This window comes from Podarcis filfolensis, assembly GCF_964270895.1.
Source record: "Podarcis filfolensis genome assembly, chromosome: 8".
NCBI lineage: Eukaryota > Metazoa > Chordata > Lepidosauria > Squamata > Lacertidae > Podarcis > Podarcis filfolensis.
In genome coordinates this window covers 79,544,888-79,566,010 of record NC_139611.1, presented here as the reverse complement: position 1 = coordinate 79,566,010, position 21,123 = coordinate 79,544,888, and the positions used below count along the sequence as shown (strand labels likewise).

Here is a 21,123-nt window from a genome sequence, read left to right as displayed (position 1 = left end):
CGACCTAATGATCGGCAAGTCCTAGGCTCTGTGGTTTAACCCACAGCGCCACCCGCGTCCCTCCAGCAATAAGGGCTATGGAGAAACTGGATAAGAGGAGACAGAGGAAGTACGATAGCCATCTTCAAATATCTAAAGGGCTGCCACGTGGGAAACAGAGCAAGCTTGTTTTCTCCTGCTCCGGAGGGTAGGACCCAAACAAATGGATTCAAGTTACAAGAAAGGACATTCCGACTAAACATCAGGAAGAACTTTCTCATGGTAAGAGCTGTTTGACAGTGGAATGGACCCGCTCCGGAGATGGTGTCCTCTCCTTCCTTGGAGGCTTTTAAGCAGAGGTTGGATGGTCATCTGTCCTGGATGTTTTAGTTAAGATTCTTGCATTGAAGGAAGTTGGACCAGATGATTCTCAGTGCTCCTTCCAACTCTACAATTCTATAATTATGTACTATATTTCCGTGAGTAATGGAGTGATAGGGTTTTGTATTTAAAATTAAAATTAAAATTGGGAGAACACTGAATCCTACGTCCGCAGTCTAAAGTGGTTTAGCATTCAATCCCCCCCTCACAGGAAACTCTAGTAATTGAAGCTCTTTGAGAGGAACAGGAGTCTCCAAAGCAACTCTCAGCACCCTTAACAAACTATAGCTCCCGGGATTCTTCAGGGAAAGTAATGGCTGTCCAAAGTGTTATAACAGAGCTTTAAATATATGGTGGCTATTTTTAATAAATTGTTCAGGCCACCCGTACAACACTCCTGGGGCCCAATGTTGCCCACATGCCTCCAGCTGACCTTTCCTATTTCAGAATATTCTGGTTGTGTAACAATACATCAACCGGTGGCTGGTTTTTTTTACCCTGTCTGTGCAGCTAGAATCCATTACGAATTTCTGCAGGAGAACTAGGTCGGTGTGAAGCAAGACAGCTTCCATGTTTGATGATCCTTGGGATAGCTCTGCTGGTGATGCTGGTTGTGGGTTCAAGCCCCACGTTGGGCAAAAAATTCCTGCATCGCAGAGGGTTGGGCTAGATGACCCTTGGGGTCCCTTCCGACTCTACAGTTCTGTGATTCCATGATGTAAATTTTGGGGAACGAACATTCAGCTGTTCGTGTTTTTCAAATTTTCAAATATACATTCCCACCCAAAGAAACCAGAGGCTTTTTTATTAGGGATAATAGGAGATGAAGTGAGAAAGAAGACTGCAAATTATTCTTATATGGCACGACTGCCGCAAGGATTCTTGTGGCCCAAAAGTGGAAATCCCAAGAGTTACCAACCCTAATGGAGTGGCAGACGAAATTATTCGAGTATACTGAATTGGCAAAAATGAGTTATAAAATTTGAGACCAAAAAGTGACAAAGTTTGAGGAGGAGTGGAGTAAATTTGTTGTGTATATATGAAATAACTGTAGAAGTTTAAAAACTGTAGCAGGGCTAACATAAATCTTGTGATGTATATAGAATGTAATTAAGAATCTGCAGAAGTGGATGTAAATTGGGAAAACCGAAGCAGGGAAGGAGGGAAGTTCGGGCACGAAATTGCGCAGGGTAAATAAGAAGATAAAAAAGGTTGAATGTTAAAGTTTAAGTTTTATTTAATTTTGTTTTGTTTTTGAAAATCAATAAAAATGTAATAATTTTTTTTAAAAAACTGTCCATGTTTTCCACTGCTCTTTGGCACCCGAGGCACTTGGTGATGAAAGTGCTTTGATTTCCACCATTCATTTATATTTGGATACCATGACGGTCAATGGCCAAACTCAACTGATCTGGGTAAGCGAGGCTTACATGAAGCCCTGCTGGTGCGGCAGCCGACATGACGTAGGGCATCAGATTATGGTGATGGGCTGTAAGATGCATCACAGGGCGTAGCTGCTGGTTCCACTTTTGGCTTGGGCAGAGGCAGGCCTCAATTTACCTTCCTGGCTCCAGAGGGACTTGTTCACTGAGGCCAATCATTCCGGACTGCTGGCCACAGGGAATCCTGACTAATCCTCTCCAGCTGTCGTTTAAAGAGGCAGGATTACGGCTGATGGGCCTGAGAATCCCAGAATGGGGAACTGTATTGGGATCACTGACTCAGTCCTCTCCATGGGAACTGTGGAACACAATTTAGTGGCTAGTACCAGACCCAGGATGGGATTCTCACTCCCCATTGCAGAGGAGTGTCAGGTTTCTCGGAGTGTCACCACAGCTTTTTAAGATCTCGGAGGGGTGAGGTGGGGTGGGGCAGTTATGCTGAGCTGGAAGATACATATGTCAACCACAGCTATGTGATCACTCCTGGGGGGCAGGAGAGGAGACTTCCTCCCTTCGGCTGAGGAGGAGCCAGAGTTATAATCTCTGGCAAAGTCCCGTGCGTTTACGCAGCTCCCTTTTCACAAGCTACGATCTGATCATTGTACTCACTGATAGATCCTGCGTTCGCCGGCTTCAATGTCACATGGCCACGGCCTTGCCACAAATGAGAAGGTTATAGAATGTTATTGTATTTGACTTAATAGTTTTTGGATTGTCATGAAAAGTGAAGGTCTGTTTTGCAATGTCACGAGACAATTTTGAACATGAGCAAAGGCAAAAGAAAATGAGCCTGAGCCTGAAGGAAAGTATTACACCAGCCATTTTGGAGTGAGGTGAAGAGCTATGAAGGAAAATTCTAGAAGACAGGACCGTGGGAAGATAAAGTTCTAGGGCAGGCATAGGCAAACTTGGCCTGCCAAATGTTTTTGAGACTACAATTCCCATCATCCCTGACCACTGGTCCTGTTAACTAGGGATGATGGGAGTTGTAGTCCCAAAACATCTGGAGGGCAGAATTTGCCTATGCCTGCTCTAGGGTGTGGATGACTTGCATTTATAGATGAATAGGAAGAGAATATTGGGGAGAAGGTTCTAGCAAATGCCATCAAATCTTGAAGAGCAGCTGTGGAGTTTTATTAATGTTGCGGGTCCCCACTCAAGGAATACCACCGGCTTTTTCAAGTGCCCTGGTACAGGGAAATATTCTGTTAATGTGGAATGTCACCTTGCCCTGGACCTCTTAGCATAGCTGACACCATTTTGATGGTTGACAGGGCCACCCTGAGACATTATACCTGGTATTTGTTGGTGGAGTTGAACGGGATCTCAGCCACTTTCTTGTTTTTCTCCCTCATCAGCTTGACGGATCCAGACGAGAGCTCAATGCACTTTAGCAGGGCGGACTCAGAAGCATCTCCTGCCACGTCACGCTGTGAAGAAATGGAGGCTCTTTTAAACCAGGGAGACGGCCATTTCCCTCTCTCACAGTGCCCCCCTCATCTACCACATTCCTTTGCTTGGCAGAAGTCACAGCAATCTTTTGTAATCTCTTTCCCTCATGGCCACCCTCCATATCTCACACACTTCAGACTGTCAACCACAAATGATGCTATTTTCCGGAACAACCAAAGACATTTCTGTTCTGAAAAGCTTTCCTAGTTGAATGATCTCTGCCATGGGTGTCTGCTTTGTATTGTTTTTAAATTTATCTATCTGATGTTATTTTCTGTGTTGTTGTCGAATCTCGTACATCACCTTAAGACGTGTGTGGAAGCTGATACATAATAGTAGAATTAATTATTATTAATACTATTATTATCACTTAAGTAAGGAGATGAGAGAAATGAGGGCACCCACCTTTAAACCTAACTACACCAAGGGCATCTTGGTCTGAAATAATATTCAGCATAGGCCCAAGTGCCACCCCAATACCTGACTTTTCACCTCCCAGTTGAGACCCAACTATGGTGTCCTTCACATTCTCTCATGGTGTCTTGCTCTCACCTTGAGGATGGGCACATTTTCCTGACCTCCCTTGAAGACAGCTCGGTTGCAAAGCCCTGCAATGTGGGACAAAGCTACCCAGGTGGCAGAACTCTTGTCGAAGGCCGTGCCTACAAAGAAGGGGAAGTCAGGTGAAAGGACTGAACAGCGACGTTCTAAGCTGAGGGAGAAATGGAACTGGGCTGTAGAACCAAGGCCGCATCCACTCCATTAAAATACTATGATGCTACTTCAACAGTCATGATTTACCCCAAAGAATTCTGTTAAGGGGACTTCCGGGTTGGCGCCATCGCCGAATGGCGGACTCCCTCCGAGCTCCGGAGGGAGTCTGCTCGGCAGGGGCTGGGTTCTACCGCACCGGCGATGCGGGGACCCTTAGAAACCACGGCCACGGAGGCCGTGGACATGGAGACTCGGCTTGCACCGTTAGCGCCCTCCCGACTCGTGAAGGAGCCTTTTTAAAGGCTACGGATCGGGTGCCGGGGAGAAGCGTGGTGCCTTGAGTTTTCTGCTTCCCCTGCTGAGCGAAGCCGCATGCCATCCGGCGGAGAGCGCTGACTTCTTCCATTGAAAATTCGGACTTTTCAACAACAACCCGTGAGTAAATTTGGAAACCGGGCTCAAAAGGAGGAAAAAAAAAATTTTTTTTTTCGAATTGGATACGAGCGGGGGGGATCCAAAAAGGAAGTCAGTCCCCTCCCTATTGTAAACTTTCCAAAACAAGGACGGGGAAACCAAGACCCAAAAAGGTTTGCATTGCTGATAAAAATCCAAAATTTCACGATGGGGAACTACAAGAACTGTGCTGGAGGAGGAACTGGAGAAGGGAAACGCAACCCCCCCCCCTGGGAACCGGGGCGACTGAAGAGAGAGCCTGGTGAAAGGAGTCGGAGATTTTGACAGCTGTCAAAATAGCTGTCAAAGTCGAAAAGCGGAGTGGATTTTATTATGAGAACTTGGCTGGTTAAATTTGATACAATTTGCTACAACTTGTTAAAATTTGGATACAAAATGGCGAATATGGATAACAAATTGACTTTTGGATTAGAGGAAACAAAGTCACAATAATCCCCCTTGAGGAGCTTCGGGACATTACAAGGATTGGGAAAGTGGAAAAACACCAATGGAACTTTACAGGACTGGTTATCTTCTGGGAAAGCTGCAAAACGGAAATAACATCTCGTCTTCAGGGTGTTTTCTTTTTTGTTTTTTTAAAGGAGACAATAGATTTTTCTATTGAAGAAAGGAAGGGACTGAACGTAAGGTTTTGCCCCTGAATAACAACCATCCCTGCAGACTTACCAAACTTTCGAATTACAACGTTTTAGCAGCGGAACAAAGGGAAATTAGACTACAACCTGGAAAGAACAATGGAGGGAGTTCTATTACAGTTTTATTAAAGACTGAAGTTAAAGTTTTGAAAAATAATGATAATAATAATAATTTTGATTTTCAAAAAAATTTATTTTTAATTTTAAAAAGAAATAGCCAGCAAGGAGTTGGGGAAAAGTTGTGATTTATGGCCTTAAGAATTCCAGGCAGACACTAGGGGTTGATGGTCAGGGGGAAATTAAACCGGAGACAGGGGGGGGAGAACTAAAACTCCAAAGGCTTGCTAACTTTGTTATTTTTTGCTGAATTGGTCTATTATTCATTATATTTTTTTTTTATTTTCTACCTTTTCTGTTTCTATTATCTGGGGTGCTTCTTTTATTAAAAAATGGAAATTGTGGAATGACATGGGGTGGGTCTTGGGGAAAGAACACTGGGTTTTTTTCTTTTTTTTTTTTTTATTATTATTAAGGGTAAAACAAATTAAGTTTCAATTTGAATGGGGAACTTGTTTGGCCAACAATATGAAAGGGGAATATGGTAGGGGTGGGGGAAGGGGGGAGTCCCGTAAAGTGATATTTTTTGTATTTTTGAAAAATTTTAATAAATATTATTTAAAAAAAAAAAAAACAAAGAATTCTGTTAAGGGTGCTGAGAGCTGTTAGGACACCCCATATTCCCCTCACAGAGCTACAGAATTAACAGTCAATCCCTCTTCACAGGAAACTCTGGGAATTGTAGCTCTGTGAGGCTCTCCTAACGACTCTTAGCACCCACAACAAAACGCAGTTCCCAGAATTCTTTGGGGAACGACTGTGAAAGCAGCGTTCATAGCGCTTTAAATTTATGGTGCGGATGCGGCCTGAGAGGAACTGGAGAATGGGGTGAGGAGAAAAATCTAGAGAGACAAGAGCTGCCCCATTTCACAATGCCTCACACAAGATGCACCACGCCAACATCTCATCGCACTTCCCACCCCAAAACCAACAAGGGGTACCCTTCTTGCCCTCACCAGACTGGTCCTCAGTAGTATCAGCCTCGTGGATCTGGTTGTCGAACCACATGTGGGCAACGGTCATACGGTTCTGAGTCAGGGTCCCTGTTTTGTCTGAGCAGATGGTGGAGGTGGAGCCCAGGGTCTCGACGGCCTCCAAGTTCTTCACCAAACAATTCTTGCGGGCCATGCGTTTGGCTGTCAAGGTCAGACATACCTTGAGGGGAGAAACACGAGTCAGAGGTGGTCAAACCACTTTGATTTAAACATACTAGGGCAAGCTGGAGGTAGGGATTTGCCATTTTGCGTGGACTTAAAATGCCACCCCTTGCCAGATCTCTCTCCCCACAAGATTTCCATCTGCAGGCCTAGACTGCCTTCTCCGTACTGCTTCCTCGAGAACATTTACAGCCCCGAGTGACTTACGGTGACTGTAGCCAGGAGCCCCTCGGGGACGTTGGCCACAATGATGCCAATGAGGAAGATGACAGCTTCTAGCCAGGTGTAGCCCAGAATCAGAGAGAGGACGAAGAAGGAAACCCCCAAAAAGACAGCCACGCCGGTGATCAGCTGGATGAAGTGCTCAATCTCCCTTGCAATGGGGGTCTTGCCAACTTCCAAGCCCGAGGCGAGTGTGGCAATTCGGCCCATCACGGTGCGGTCCCCTGTGGCGATGACGACCCCGCGTGCCGTGCCTGGTGAGATGAGAGACAACTCGATGGGCGCCATGGATTCCTACCAGGTTTCTGCCAGTTTAATAGTTGTTACCACCAACACCACCACCCCGAAAAAGAATCTTGAGAACTGTTGTTAGGCAGGAGAGAGTGAGTTAATTGGTTAGAACAAAAAAAAATTATACCCTGCTTGACTGTTAAAAAACACACACAACCCTACCGCAAAACAGTTTCCGGAAAGTTGAAACAAGAAAAAATTGCAGCTCTACTTTAAACTGTACCAAAGTTAAAATTCTAAAACAGATTAAAATGGCCTCTACCTGCTAAGCATCTGGCCAGGCTTGTCTAAACAAGACCGCTTTTAGCAGGCGCCCAAAAGAGTTCTGTGAAGACGCCTGGTTGATCTCAGTGGGCAAGGAGTTCCCAAGGTTAGGTGCTGCCACACTCAGCGATCAAATGCGGAAGGGGTCAAATGTGGCAGCTGTCGTAGTGCCCATTTCGCCGATCAAAGCAGCTGATTTGGGTTCATGCAGCGCAAGGCGATCTCATAGGTAAACTGGTCCCAAGTTGTTAAGGGCTCCATATACTAACACCTTGAACTTGGCCCAGTAGCAGATGGGCAACCAGTTAAGGTCTCATTCCCGCCAGCAACCGTACTGTTAAAAATCCCTATTTCCCCTTGCAGAACTACATTTCCCAAGGTTCCTTGGAGAAAAGGAAGGGGCATTAAGCTAATTGAGGGCTATCGATGTGAACAGGCCCTCCATCATAGCAATGCAACGTGAGGCTTTCTCCCAGGCTCTTCTCCAACTGCTTCCTATACACACTCACATCTGCAGATAAAACTCTGGCTGTACCTTCTACACAATTGGTAGAGAAGAAAGTGATGTTCCTTGTCTCCAGAGGGTTGTCATGGGTGCAATCAGGAGATCGCGTCTGTGGCTCTGATTCACCAGTCAATGAGGAGTTGTCCACCTGGAGAGAAAACACTGCACATTTAGTTCTTTTTCCCCCTAAGGAAGTTCTAAAAATTCAGTTCTAACTTCGATGTGGAAATTCACGTGTTAGATTTCCAAATTCTCAAAGGTGGTATGTAATAAATTCAAGGCTCTCAAAGTCTGACCTTCAAGATTAAGTTTAAGTTTTGGCTCTGAAGCACAGCTGCTTCATATATTATGAAATTCCGGCAAAGGTAAAGCCCAATGCATTGTGAAGTTCTCATGTTAAAAAACACACACCCCAAACAAACCAAAAACCTTCCCTTCATGGTTTTAGGGTAGCAATGTGGATTAAGCAATTTAAAAATATTGGCTCAAAATACGTGCCACTGACTAAAGCAGGTTGCAGATTTTTTATAAATAAATAATTTTTACAGCAAATACATATGCAAACTAAGATGAGCCACAGTTGTTTTAGATCAGGCACCCCCAAACTCAGCCCTCCAGTTGTTTTGGGACTACAGTTCCCATCATCCCTGACCACTGGTCCTGTTAGCTACGGATGATGGGAGTTGTAGTCCCAAAACATCTGGTGGGCCGAGTTTGGGGATGCCTGCTTCAGATATTCCCCTTAGGGAGAGAGACAGAGGGAGAAAAGGGGGTGCTTTTTTAAGAGGATGCCTCATGCATTATCTAAAATAAAGCAATTTTCTTCAGAACCATTTGGGTTTTCTTTTTCTTTTTCCTCATGCGTATCTAGGCTCATTGAATTAATTCATTGACTCGGCTGTTAAATGGACCAGCACAGCTCTCACTGGAAGTGCAAGAACAGGGCAATGTTTGGTTCAGAATGGGAGAAAACCAATGGCAAAAGACACCATGAGGATGGTCCCGGATGCCTGTTGAGAAGCAGAGGGCTGGAGACACTGGTGTGGACGGTATGGGGAGGAGGGCAGATCTCACCTTACAGCCATGAGCCGAGATGATCCTGAGATCCGCCGGGACCCTGTCTCCCCCTTTCACCTCTACCAGATCGCCAACCACCACGTCTTCGGCATTGAGCTGCATCTTCTCACCTTCCCGGATGACCAGGGCTTGCTGCAGGGTGAGAGAAGCAGGCTCAGGTAGGCAGGCAGACATTCTGGGTTCTCGGCTACTGGCACACAGATCCCCTAAAACACATCACCTTAGAGCATCGTCTCCAAGAGAGATGGAAGTAATAGGGTTATCACTCATGTTGTTAAGACTCATCACACACGTAGCAGCACTTCCAACCTGTGAAGGACCCTGCCTATAACAAACAGTACCAGTCTGCAGTGAATCGTTAATGTGTTATTTTATTCACACTGGGGCAGGTTTATTTGTTTACTTCTCTTCCCATTTCACAGGCGGGAGACCCGATGTCCAAAATGCAGGTGTATCTTGTAGTTCATTGTGAGATATTGCTATCACTACTTGACATAGACAAAGTGGAATCTGGTGGGCCATGGCTAAGCCTGACAGGACAGGTGGGGCGGAGCCAGGATGGAACCCTGGAGTGTAAAGGCTGGAGCCATCACTGCAGCTGGAAGTTCATGCATCAATCCTGGCAAAATCTCATGGGCCATGGGCAAAGTTTGGAGTTCAGTTGGAGAGAGGGTTTCACACCCTGCTATTGGTTACCTGCTGGTAGGACTCATAGGATGGGCCCATGCAATTCACTCAACTCTTTGTTCCTCCTCTCATACCTGGGGCACCATGTTCTTGAACGACTCCATGATCTTAGAACTTTTGGCTTCTTGGTAGTAGGAGAAGCAGCCGGTGATGATGACGACAGCAGCCAAGACGATACCCAGGTACAGCTGTACAATGGGCAGAAGCAGGACGTTGGCATGTCAGAAGCTGCATGGGGTCCCGTCCCCTCTGCCTTGCCTCCCTGCTCTTTCCTCCATGCCCCCACCCCCGATGCCATTCCCCCAGAACTTACATTGTCTCCCGCTGGGTCGTCCTCAGTTCCTGCCTGGATGCCGTAGGCCAAGAAGCAGAGAATGGCACCGATCCACAAGAGGATGGAGAAACCCCCAAAGAGCTGGCGGCAAAACTTCACCCATTCGGGAGTGGTGGGGGGCGGGGTGAGTGCATTGGGGCCATCTCGGGCCAAGATCTCTTGGGCTTTGCTGTGGGTCAGACCCTGAGAGAGGGAGACAGACAAAATAAATCCCCACTTCCCTTGAGGACAGGTGTCTCTGATCCCCCATCCGCCACCTGCTGCACACCCACCATAAATTTAAAGCACATGAATTCCCTCCAGAGAATCCTGGTAATTGTAGTTTGTTAAGGTTACTGGGAATTATAGCTCTGTGGGGTGTAAACTACAGTTCCCAGGATTCTTTGGGAGAAGCCATGTGCCTAAAGGCATCCTTTTCCTTGTCTTCATTCTGCATAAGGCAGGCATAGGCAAACTCTGCCCTCCAGATGTTTTGGAACTACAACTCCCATCATCCCTCGCTAACAGGACCAGTGGTCAGGGATGATGGGAACTGTAGTCTCAAAACATCTGGAGGGCTGAGTTTGCCTATACCTGGCATAGGGCTTCCCATACTTTTCTGTCAGGTTCTGCTTTAGAGGCTGCAGCACCTCTGAAATTATTAGCTTTTGAATAATCGGCTCTTTTATTGGCTGTTGATTAGCTTTTGTCTGCTGGCGATTGATTGATTGATTGATTGATTGATTGACTGGATGATTGATAAAGCACCTAATACTGCTCTGTTCATCCTGCCCCCTCAAGTCTATCTAGAAAATAAAGATCAGCTCCCACAATCCTGCAGGGTCGTTCTGTTCCACATAGCTAGCTACTGCCCAGCTCCCTTGCTGGCCACCTCTGCCAGCCACCTGTTTCCCCCACGTCAATACCCCACTAGCCAGGAGGGCCAGGCAGCACTCGCCAACCCAACCCTTAAGGAAGAAAAGCTGAGCATCACGCCTTAGATGAAATCCATGGCTTCCTTCACCTGCACACAGTCTGTGTTGTATTTCCGGCACACTTCTTCAATGGACATTTTATGCTCGGTCTGAAAAACACCAGAGAGAGAGAGAGAGAGAGAATTAGGTGGTGTCTCCACTGACTGCCCCAGATCTTCTGCCCCACAAAGGTCCTCCCTACTGCTGCGATGTTAGATGCCCCAACCTCCTCTGCAGCACCATCTACTGGTCAAGAGCAGGCCGCACACATTCCTACATCTGCGCTGCCTCCCCAGCCTCCCCACGCTGTACCAGACCATCAACTTACCATCGCCACCTCCTTCTTAAGATCATCCAGATCTCGGACCTTCTGCTGCGCTTTGCTCTTCTTCGGCGAAGAGTTCTCATCGTGCTTGTCTTGCGTGGTTGCCACGCGGTAGCTATCTGAGCGGCCGTACTATTTGAGGGAAGAAGGAAACAGAGACGAGGGGGTGAAATGCCACGCGCTAGAATGCCAGCCCCTAAAGCAACACCGTTATCGGTGCAATCGTTTCACATAGACCGCAGTGCAGAAGCATCCCACCCCCAGCTATTTGTGTATGGAAGCAGCTCCCATTAGCACCCAAAGGTTCAAGAGTCCTTATCATCAAAAGAAACTTCTCCTGTGCTCCACCACAACCACTCAGACCAGCCAATACATCTCTCCTGGCTATATGTCAGGATGGGGGACCTGTGACTTTCCAGTTGTTGGTTTGGCTACAATTCCCATCTTCCCTGACCACTGACCATGCCATAGGCTCCCTGCTATATATGAAGAGTCCATAGAACAACAAGGTACTCCGCAAGACCTAATTCACACAGAGCATAATTGGTTTATGGAACACAGTAATCTCCACTAGCTTGAACAGAAGGATTAGAGGAATTCACAGAGAACTATCAGGGCCTATTAGCACTGGCAGATAAATGGAACTTCGGTGTTCAGGAACAGTATATCTCCGATTCTCAAATACCAGAGCTAAACAATAATCTATCACCTTCATGCTTTGCTCGTGAGCTTTAAGGAACATTTGTTGGATCAAAATGCTGGATTAGCCGGCTCCCACGGTCTGCTCCAGCAACGCAATTCTTCACAGGCTTAAGCAGACATTGGCCTAAAACAATTAATACTATATTTTTATCTTTGTCCTTTGTTTAATCCACTTACTGGTTTTTATTGGGTTGTGGTTTTAGTGTTGTTGTCTCTCTAGAAATTCAACTAACTAAATGAAGCCGTTCCTTCTTCCTCTTTTAATTTGTGGCTTTCTCTCCCCCCCCCCACCCCGGGAAATGACGAGACATTTTGATTGCCATAGTTTTGCCACCAGGAGAAGATGGAAGAAGCCCTGCAGGGCTCCTGTAAGGGAAGTAGCAGACCCGGAAGAGGTGGCATCTTGCTAAGGAGCCGGCTAAGGCAAAACTCAGTGGCAGAGCATGTGTTTGGCATGCAGAAGGTCCCATGGTTAGTTCTTGGCACCTCCAGTTAAAGGTTATCTCAGGACAAAGAGCTGGGGAAGCCCCCTGCTTGAGACAATGCTAGGCTGGATGAACTGACCCAGAATTATGCTGCTTTGCCTGCTGATCAACTGCAACTGCATCTACAACAGCATTTGACGAGCGCTGAGCCCTTTGGCCCTCCAGGATCCACATACGCACTGCTGTGCATCATGCCGATCTGCGCAATCAGAGCTGCGCATGCGTTCCCGCTCAGGGGTTAGTTTGTGCTTTCTGAGGGCAAACCGTTGAGCCCTGCCTGCACACATGGTCTCAAAGATGGTGTCAGAATTTGCACCCGTGTTAGTTGCCTTGGTAACTGCACACAATGTAACCTGCTGCATGCCAGGTTTCGAACCCAGTGTATCAGAGGAGCCTGTTTCCATGCATGCATTTCTGGGGGTGCACATGATCAGAGCATCACGTGCTTGTCTGATGCTGCTGTCATGCAAGGACTATGGCAATGAGCTGTGAGATGGAAAGATCTCAGCTACTGAACTCACTGGGTACTCTTGGGCAAGACACGTACTCTCAACCTCTCAGATCTTCGACTAGCCTGCCTTACAGAATACAGAGGAGCATAACTGAAATATTATATGCAGAGTGCTTTGAACACTTGAGAAAGATGCACTTTTTCAAAGGTTTAATTCATGGTAAGCCTTAACTGCAGAACCTGTGCACCTTGTCATACATGCACGACAGTGCTTTTTTTATACAGAAAAAGAGGTGCAGGAACTCCCACTCTTTTTTTGACGGACAACCCAGATGTCAAGATTTTTAGGGGGGAGCTCCACCTGATCGCCCCACCACTGGCATCGCTGCAGCCACATTACATCGCCTCTGTCACACAGCTCTGGCCGCTGTGCCAATATACAGCTTCTGGTACGCTACAAAGAGGTGGCAGAACAGAGTTCTGGCTTAATAAAAGCCCTGGTGCACCTCTGGAACAGGCGCAGTACTGGGTGCTTCTGAGCATGCACAAAGCGCATTTCCTTCTTCACTGGGGAATAGAAACTAATGCACATGGATTTTTGGAGCAACAAGAAGAGCTTGAGGCCTAAGGTCTCTTCCTACAGAAATATCCTATCCTTTCAATATCTTCAGCAAACAGAATTGGTTGTTGACAGGGAGTTCCCCACACGAGGGCATTGCTAGCAGGTTGAGATTTGTGAGATCTCCTATTCCGCCCTTTGCTTCTTGTCTATGCCCTTGACCCATCTGAGACAGAACTTCATCTGGCCAAGGGAAGGAAAGCGACCTGCAGTTGTGTGCAGACTGTACTTTTGCCCCCTGACACTCTTTTGACCAAAGTTCTTCTGCCCACCTGCATTCTTCAGTGAAGCAGGTTTTGTAGGATTCCCCATTTCAAAAAACCTGCAGAACCTGTTTGACTCTGCACCATGGCAGGACAGGGTGGTGATGGAGTCTGGCCACCACAAGCAAGAGTGGTGGTCCCATCGTTCCACCTTACACATCTCTGAAAACTTCTATCCGAACGCAGCTCCAAACTGTCTTCCTTCTCCAGGCCCAATCCTAGAAGATGATTCACTAAGAACTGAACAGGGTGAGAGAAAAGGTGTGTGCTTTCTGAAAAAGGGAGGGGAATCTATAGGCTTGTGATGCAGTTTCATCTCTAAAGTCTGGCCTGGCCATTATCCACATAAGAGGAGGATGCAGGGAATAAATGTGCGCCTAAGGCCCAAGGAGGATATTCCATGACCTTGACTGACTTTGAGATGCCCTTTGCCAGAAGTGCTGATGAGCAAAAAGCTTGGGCCTTGATTTGTGACTGAGAGTGGGGTTGTCCTCCTGCCGGTCATCAGATGACCGTTCGGGGTGAGGGAACCTCAACAGACGTCCTCATTCACCCATGTCCCTGTCAGAACACCCATTGCAATTCAAAGCGTTGGCAGAAAGCTGAGATGTTTGGAAAGAGCGGTATACAACCTGAGAGCAGAGTATATGAAGCATGCACACCCTTAGACATGCTAATCAGAATACATGCACATGTAGAATCCTCCCCCCCACACACACACAAAATGGCGAGGCTGACATTTACAGATATTCACATGTACTGAGGCCCCAAACCACCAAGGGCCAAGGCAGCCATGCGATACACTTAGAAGCCCACAGAAGTCTCTCTTTTGCATGTGCAACCATGAACAAAATATGCACAGAATCACAGAGAAAGAAAAAGAATGCACTCTGCATGCTATCCGAACCACCAATACCCCAATGCTTTTCCAATGTGCTTTCCTTCCCAGTATGCAGATATATGCTGTTGCATATACATGTCCATTTCCGGACTAGTTGTGTGCATGAGAGTGGCACACACTGATATCTACCAGATTTCCTACAGTGGAGAATACTGCAGTCTCACACAAGGTGTTTTTCCCCCCTCTAAGAGACCTGGAAAGCAGTTGGTGGGGCATGTGGTTAGAATGCAATACTGTATTCCCCAAGCAAAGTGTCCCAACTCCTTGATAAGCTCAATGGTTGAGAAAGGAGAGTTTATAAGCTCCCACAGTTGCCCCTTTGGGTTTTTTTGGGGGGGGCGGGGATGTGGCATACTGCAGTACAGAGAAGAGGAACCCATCCTTCCTTCTATAACGCTAGTTATAAAAAGAGGATGTCCCTGTGGACCAAACCTGCTGATGTATTTCTGAGAGATGACTAAAGGCAATTGGTTACTCTGAGCTGGAGATAGGGGGCTTTTGTGGAGGGGCGTGCCTAGCTTGGGGGGAGGGTCTCTGGGCACCCGGCACCCGGCAAGGTGCCCGCCGGCCTCCCCAGCTCCATCAGGCCTGACCGCCACCCCCATATTCTGCGGCGCTGCGACGGAAGGAAGGGAGAAATCCCTGGCGTGGTGCCAGCGCTGCAGCAAGGCTCACCAGCCGCAGAGCCCTGTGCCAAATGAGGAGGAGGAGGAGGAGGAGGAAGAGGCAGATGAAGAAGGGTAGCAAATGCAAATCCCCGGCCAAAGGGACAAGACACCTTCCGCACCCTCTGGCTGCCTTTGCAGGGCTCCGGAATGAATTCCTGGGGAGGGAGCGACTGGGTCAGGGTGACCCAGGCAAGAGGAGGCAGAGGGGGGAGAGGCTGGCCTGGGGAGGAAGAGGAAAGAAAGAGGGTGTCTCTCTCCTATAAAAATCAGAGGGAATACATTGGTCTGGCTTGGGAATCCCTTTCTCCCTAGGCCCTGAATCTCCCACAGCCAAGAAATGAGGGGTGAGGAAGCAGATCTAGGGATCCAGCTGCGTTTTCCTTTTCCTTTTCCAAGGCCCATAATATATTAAACAAGGCCTAGAATAAACCCCCTCTCTCTGTCCAGCTTCTCTTTCTCCCAGTATTTCCTACCCACCACCCACCCCCACAAAAAAACCCACCCTTCCTCTCTTTGCTGCAGAGAGACGCTGGCAACGAGAGCTTGCCTCTCCTTATCCGCAGACACCAAATATAGGAGCCTGTAAAGGGGACTGGAGGGAGCGAGGGCGGGGGGAAAACCTCATGTGGGAGGGGGAAGCAGAAAGGGAGGCTGAGCAGCCATCAATCCCTCCCCCTCGCTTTCTCTTCAGGGGGAAAAGAAAGCTTAATAATGGTGCGTCCCCAGCTAAAAAACCCCGTTCCCACTCGATGGTCCTATGCATTTCCCCCTCCCCATCCTGTCTCTCTCCCCCCCCCCCCGGTTCCACCTCTCCCCTTCCTGCTCTTTGCAAGGTTACAGCTGCTGCAATGGTGCCCTCTCTCTCCCCGTCTCTTTGATGTGCCCCCTCCCTCTTGCCAGAAAGGAAGGCGGATTAGCTGCTCTCTGCCCATATGCTTTCCCTCCTCCCTCCCCCCCCCCCCCGCTCCCCGCAGCCACACACACATACACAGACAAGAGTGCTTGTCTTTTGGAAATCCGCGCCATCATTCCTCTGACCCCAGTCTGTTTCTTTCTCCTCTTGCATTCTCTCCCCAGCCCCCACCCCAGCCAAAGATAAGGGGCTTTTAATACTAGATTCCCCACTCTCCTCCCGCTGGGAACCATCAGGAATTTATTTGCGCGTAGAGGGGGAATCCTATCCCAATGTCTCCCGTTTATGTCTCCCGTTCCTGGTGATGATGGAGGCGCAAGGGGTCTAGAAAGCACCCCAGCTCCGTTCCTCCGGCCTCCTCCGTTTCCAAACAACATCCCTTTGCTGGATGTTGCAAAGGCTAGGAAAGGTGGCGTTGCGGGGGGCGGCGAATATGAACAGGAAAGGTGACCTTCCTAAATTCATTTCTCTGTCACTGGACTCTCCTAGGACTGTATTGCTAAAGGACACCAAATGGGCAAAGTATATTTCTAGGTGGGTGAGAAATTTAAACAACAACAATAATAATAATAACAGCATATGTTGATGATAGAAGTTCAGAAATAGGGGGACGGGTGGGGGTGAGTTTCTTGTTTGGGCCCCCCTCTGGCGCCACCTACACAAAAAGAGGGGGCTGCTGCCTTCTGATGCCGCAGCCCCCACTAGCACCTGCCCCCCCCCCCGTCCAGAGGAGAGAACAGCTCCTGAATATCAATGAGGGGGGAATAACAGCGCCCTCCTCTCCCGAGCACCGCCTTTGGGTGCCTGGCGATCATTTCCTGTGCTTTCCTTTTCTTCGCTCCATCTTTTTCCATTCCTCTAAACCTGCCTCTCCTTTCCCCCTCTTCCTCTCCTTTGCTCATCATCTCTCATCCTCCATTCCTTCCTCTCTCTCTCTCTCTCTTTCTCCCCCCACCTCCAGCCCAATGACTCATCCTTTCTCCTTCATCTCTCCATCCGGAGCTGACATCTTGTCACCCATGGGGAGGGAGAGATCTGCCTGCCATTTCCCTGCCAGCCCCTTTCCCTCCCTCTGCAAGGTTTTATCATCCCCTTCCGCCGCCCCCACCAAGAAATCCAAGTCAAAAAAAGCGCCCCAAATTCCAGACACCCCTCTCCAAAAACATACACCCAGGAAGGAGAGTCTCGGTTCCTAAGGCTTGAATCTCACATCATCATCACCAAATCATGAATCTCGCTGCGTGGACACCACTTTCCAATGGATGATAAGCTTTTTGTTTATCACAGCACAGCTAAAAATATGTCCTGAACTGTCAGGATGAGGTCCACACATCCTAGCGGATGCGGTGAAGAGAAGAGGGAGGGACACAGGGAGAAAATGGTCTCACAGTCCTCGCGCTCTCCAAGGACAAGGACAGAGATGTGCTGCGCGTGAGCATGGAGCCGGCAGAGGGGAAAAGAAGGTGACCGGCAGGGTGGGGGCGGAGGGTGCTTCATACGGGTACCAGCTCCTCCGTTGCAGAGGGACACATGCGCTCCCCCCATGCGCAGACACATACAAATACATGCCGGGGCACACCGCACAAAATCATGATCCACAGCGATCCACGGGATTAAGGAGTCACACGGGCACCATACACCAGTGCGCATAGACACATCTGCGCGGATTGCACAGACATTTCCCTGCTGTATATGTAAAGCGCAAGCGAGCAGGATTCTAGGTATGTGTCATCAGGAGGTGGGTGAGAGGGAGGTAAGCCAGCGGCAGATACAGGGATGGCGCGCGCGTGCGAGAGATGCGGATGCACAGCGTCGTGCGCACGCGGCCACACGCGTGCATGCAATGCGGGCACGGAGGCGTGTTTAGAAGCGCAAGTATGCAACACAAGGGCACAGCAAGGCTGCCCATACAGGTGCAATGATGCACAGAAACCCAAAGGTGTGCTGATCAGGGGGTATTGTTCGCTACACAGAGAGAGACACACAAAAAGAGAGGAACGCGCAACTTACCCCCATGTTGGCGGCTTGGGCGTCTCAGTCTGGATGACCCAGACTCTCCTGGGGGTGTCTAGCAGGCAGGCAGGTAGGCAGGAGGATGGATGGATGGATGGAATGGGGAAAAGAGAACGAAAGAGAAAGGGAGAGAGAAAGAGTGAGACAGACAGAGGGGAGAGGAGGGAGCTGCCTGCGCCCCAGCCAGGGATGCTGTGCCCACGGCTGCCAGGCGCGGAAGGACAGAACTCGACGCACTCCTGCCGCTGCTGTCTGAGCCGGGGCAGCACAACAGCCAATCAGCAGCTCCTCTCCCCCTCATGCACCCACCCCGACCCACCAGCAAGCCCCGCCCCTTTTACTGCAGAATTCACCTTGCCCAAGGTGGGGAGAGAAGGGGCAGGGGATCCCCCAAGCCTGGCCTGCACAATCTGCCCCAAACCAAACCGGTTGATGGGGACCCTCAAAATCAAAGCGCGCACACACACACAAATTATTGGGAATATGCCAAACTCTGCTGGATCGCAGTCTCCGGAGAATCCCACAGCCTCTCGGTTCACCACAGGCCTCCGTATGCACACATTTCAAGCCCCATCCAGTTGTCCCCCAAAGGCAAAGTGTCACCCCACCCCCCACGACACACCAAAACCACAATGCATCTTCTGAACTGCACAGAATATGGAGACCCACAAGTGTGTCAATGTGCCAGTCCCTCAGAGGCAGCCGGAATCCCCAAATCCTTCTCAAAGCAGGTGACAAACATGTACCGGAGGCCTTTCATATCTGAGGGCTACTGTCAACCTGAAATGAGGACACCCCCCCACCAGGACCGACGCCGCATTGCTCCACATCACCCCTCAGAAGCACAATTCGCCTCCCCAACCTGTACACACACCACACCGCATCAAAACAATGCACGATGTGCCGAAACATCCTAAGAACACACAATCGTGATTCCCCAACACACTGTGTTCCCCTCTCTCCCAAACAAACCCTATGGGAACCAGTGCCATTCAGATATATTTTCTGGGGAATAAACTCGAGGAGAAGGGAGGGAGGGAGGTCATAGCTCAGTGGCTGAGCACATGCATTGCCGGCCTGAAGGTCTCAGGTTCAATCCCTGGCCTCTCCAGTTAAAAGGATCAGGGAGCACGTGGAAGGAAAGCTCCTTCTCTTCTCCAGGAATCCTGGAGAGCCACTGCAGGTCAGATTAGGCAGCACACTGGGCTGGAGATACTATTCCTCTGATTTAGGATAGGGCAGCTATATAAATAAAACCAGTAACCCCTGCAGATACGGAGGTCACATCCAGACCATCCATTTAAACCACATTGCTCCTCCCACCAAAGAATCCTGGGAGTTGTAGTTCCCCCCTGCAGAACAACAATTCCCAGCACCCTTAAGAAACCACAGTTCCCCGGATTCTTTGCAGGGAAGCCATGTGGAGTGTGAATGTAATCTGTGCTCGGGGAGCCAAATCTGGCCAAACTCACAGATCGAGGAGTCTGCAAACTGACCCTCTGGGGGGGAATAGCTGCTGACTGGGAGATTTACAGCCTCTTAACCTCCAAAAGGGACGCGGGTGGCACTGTGGGTTAAACCACAGAGCCTAGGACTTGCTGATCAGAAGGTTGGTGGTTCGAATCCCCGTGATGGGGTGAGCTCCCGTTGCTTGGTCCCTGCTCCTGCCAACCTAGCAGTGCAAGTAGAAAAATAGGTACCGCTCCAGCGGGAAGGTAAACGGCATTTCCGTGCACTGCTCTGGTTCTCCTGAAGCAGCTTAGTCATGCTGGCCACATGACCCGGAAGCTGTATGCCGGCTCCCTCAGTGTAAAGCAAGATGAGCGCCGCAACCCCAGACTCGTCCGCGACTGGACCTAACAGTCAGGGATCCCTTTACCTTTAACCTCCAAAAACATACACAGTAATATAGAGATTGTTAACAAAGAGAGCTTTCCAGACATAACCATTGGAGAATGATTGGCACCTTGACCAACCCCAGGAATCCTTGGGGATAAAGCATGATATTTGAATTGGTATGAAACCACTGCTAATATGCAGTGATACCATCTGAACACATGTTTTGTTTTTCCTGAAAGATAAGTGGATCCTCTGGTTTGTGCATTTACACACACACACACTTCACCCCACTTTCCTAACTGCACATAAAATATGTGGCTTCACAGTCCTTACCACATTTCACCCCATCAGTCACAGAACCTGCATTGCACTAAGGCTTCCCTTTAAGCTGATAATGTTTGTTTGTTTGTTTGAAAACATTGGTATAGAACGGTGGAATTCTCTGCTTGGCAGCTGTTCGTGCGAAAAGGATCTCAGGACTGCAGTGAACATGAGTCAGCACTGTTGTGTACCTACAAAGAAAACTAACACAATTTTAGGCTGCATTCGTAAAACCACACCTTGCAAGTCGTCGCAACTAGGAGTTAGTTGCACTTTACTCTGCACCAGTTCGACCTCACATTGTTTCCGCTCTTAAGGAGGATGTCCCAGCCTTTGCAAACCTGGTGCGCTTCAGATGCATTGGGCTGCAATTCCCATCTGTCCCTGTCAACATGGCCAGTGGTCAGTGATGATGGAAGCTGAAGTCCAAAACTACTGTACCTCACAAACTAGTCTGGCATTATAGTCTCATGGAGACAGGACCTGGAATATAGTATGACATGTTCACAGGGACCCGAATGCCTCTGGCATGGCCAGACACCTGTACAGTGCCACAACACGGCCATTACACAGATGTGAATACTGCACCACTTGCAAAAAGCTCCCAGAAGGGAATACAGCCTAAAAATATTTCCCTGCCCCTGCAATAAACAAGCAAGCAAACAATCAAAGCTTCTATCTTGACCTTCCTTGGAAAAGCCAAGTTTGGTTCAAGTGAGGCTCTCAGTGAGTTCTTGGGGCTATGAAATAAAGATCTGAGGACTCCGGGAAAGAGTTAAAAATCAAGCTTTACTGTGATGAAATCAAACTCTAGTGAGTCAGATTACAATTCTCCCCCAAACCACCACCCCATCAGTGAGATCCAAGGTAAACATCTCCTGTAAAAAGAAAAGAAGCGAAGCAATATGGTATTATCCGACTGGTAACTGTTTACTGGTT

The 21,123-nt window shown here is 48.5% G+C and overlaps 1 protein-coding gene across 1 annotated transcript in view; it reads right to left on the bottom strand.

The window, feature by feature from the left end:
- The window catches only part of ATP1A3 (ATPase Na+/K+ transporting subunit alpha 3), a 35,119-nt gene extending 16,855 nt beyond the window's left edge, over positions 1–18,264 (bottom strand). The window contains exons 1-11 of the mRNA XM_083626901.1: positions 18,022–18,264; positions 11,013–11,141; positions 10,735–10,794; positions 9,711–9,914; positions 9,472–9,585; positions 8,708–8,842; positions 7,664–7,781; positions 6,559–6,827; positions 6,151–6,349; positions 3,807–3,916; positions 3,098–3,232 (exon numbers count right to left, since the gene is read on the bottom strand). Coding sequence (XP_083483027.1) covers positions 3,098–3,232; positions 3,807–3,916; positions 6,151–6,349; positions 6,559–6,827; positions 7,664–7,781; positions 8,708–8,842; positions 9,472–9,585; positions 9,711–9,914; positions 10,735–10,794; positions 11,013–11,141; positions 18,022–18,027 — 1,479 coding nt within the window. The 5' untranslated portion in view covers positions 18,028–18,264. The remainder of the gene's footprint in view (positions 1–3,097; positions 3,233–3,806; positions 3,917–6,150; positions 6,350–6,558; positions 6,828–7,663; positions 7,782–8,707; positions 8,843–9,471; positions 9,586–9,710; positions 9,915–10,734; positions 10,795–11,012; positions 11,142–18,021) is intronic.
- Between the last annotated feature and the right edge of the window lie 2,859 nt (positions 18,265–21,123).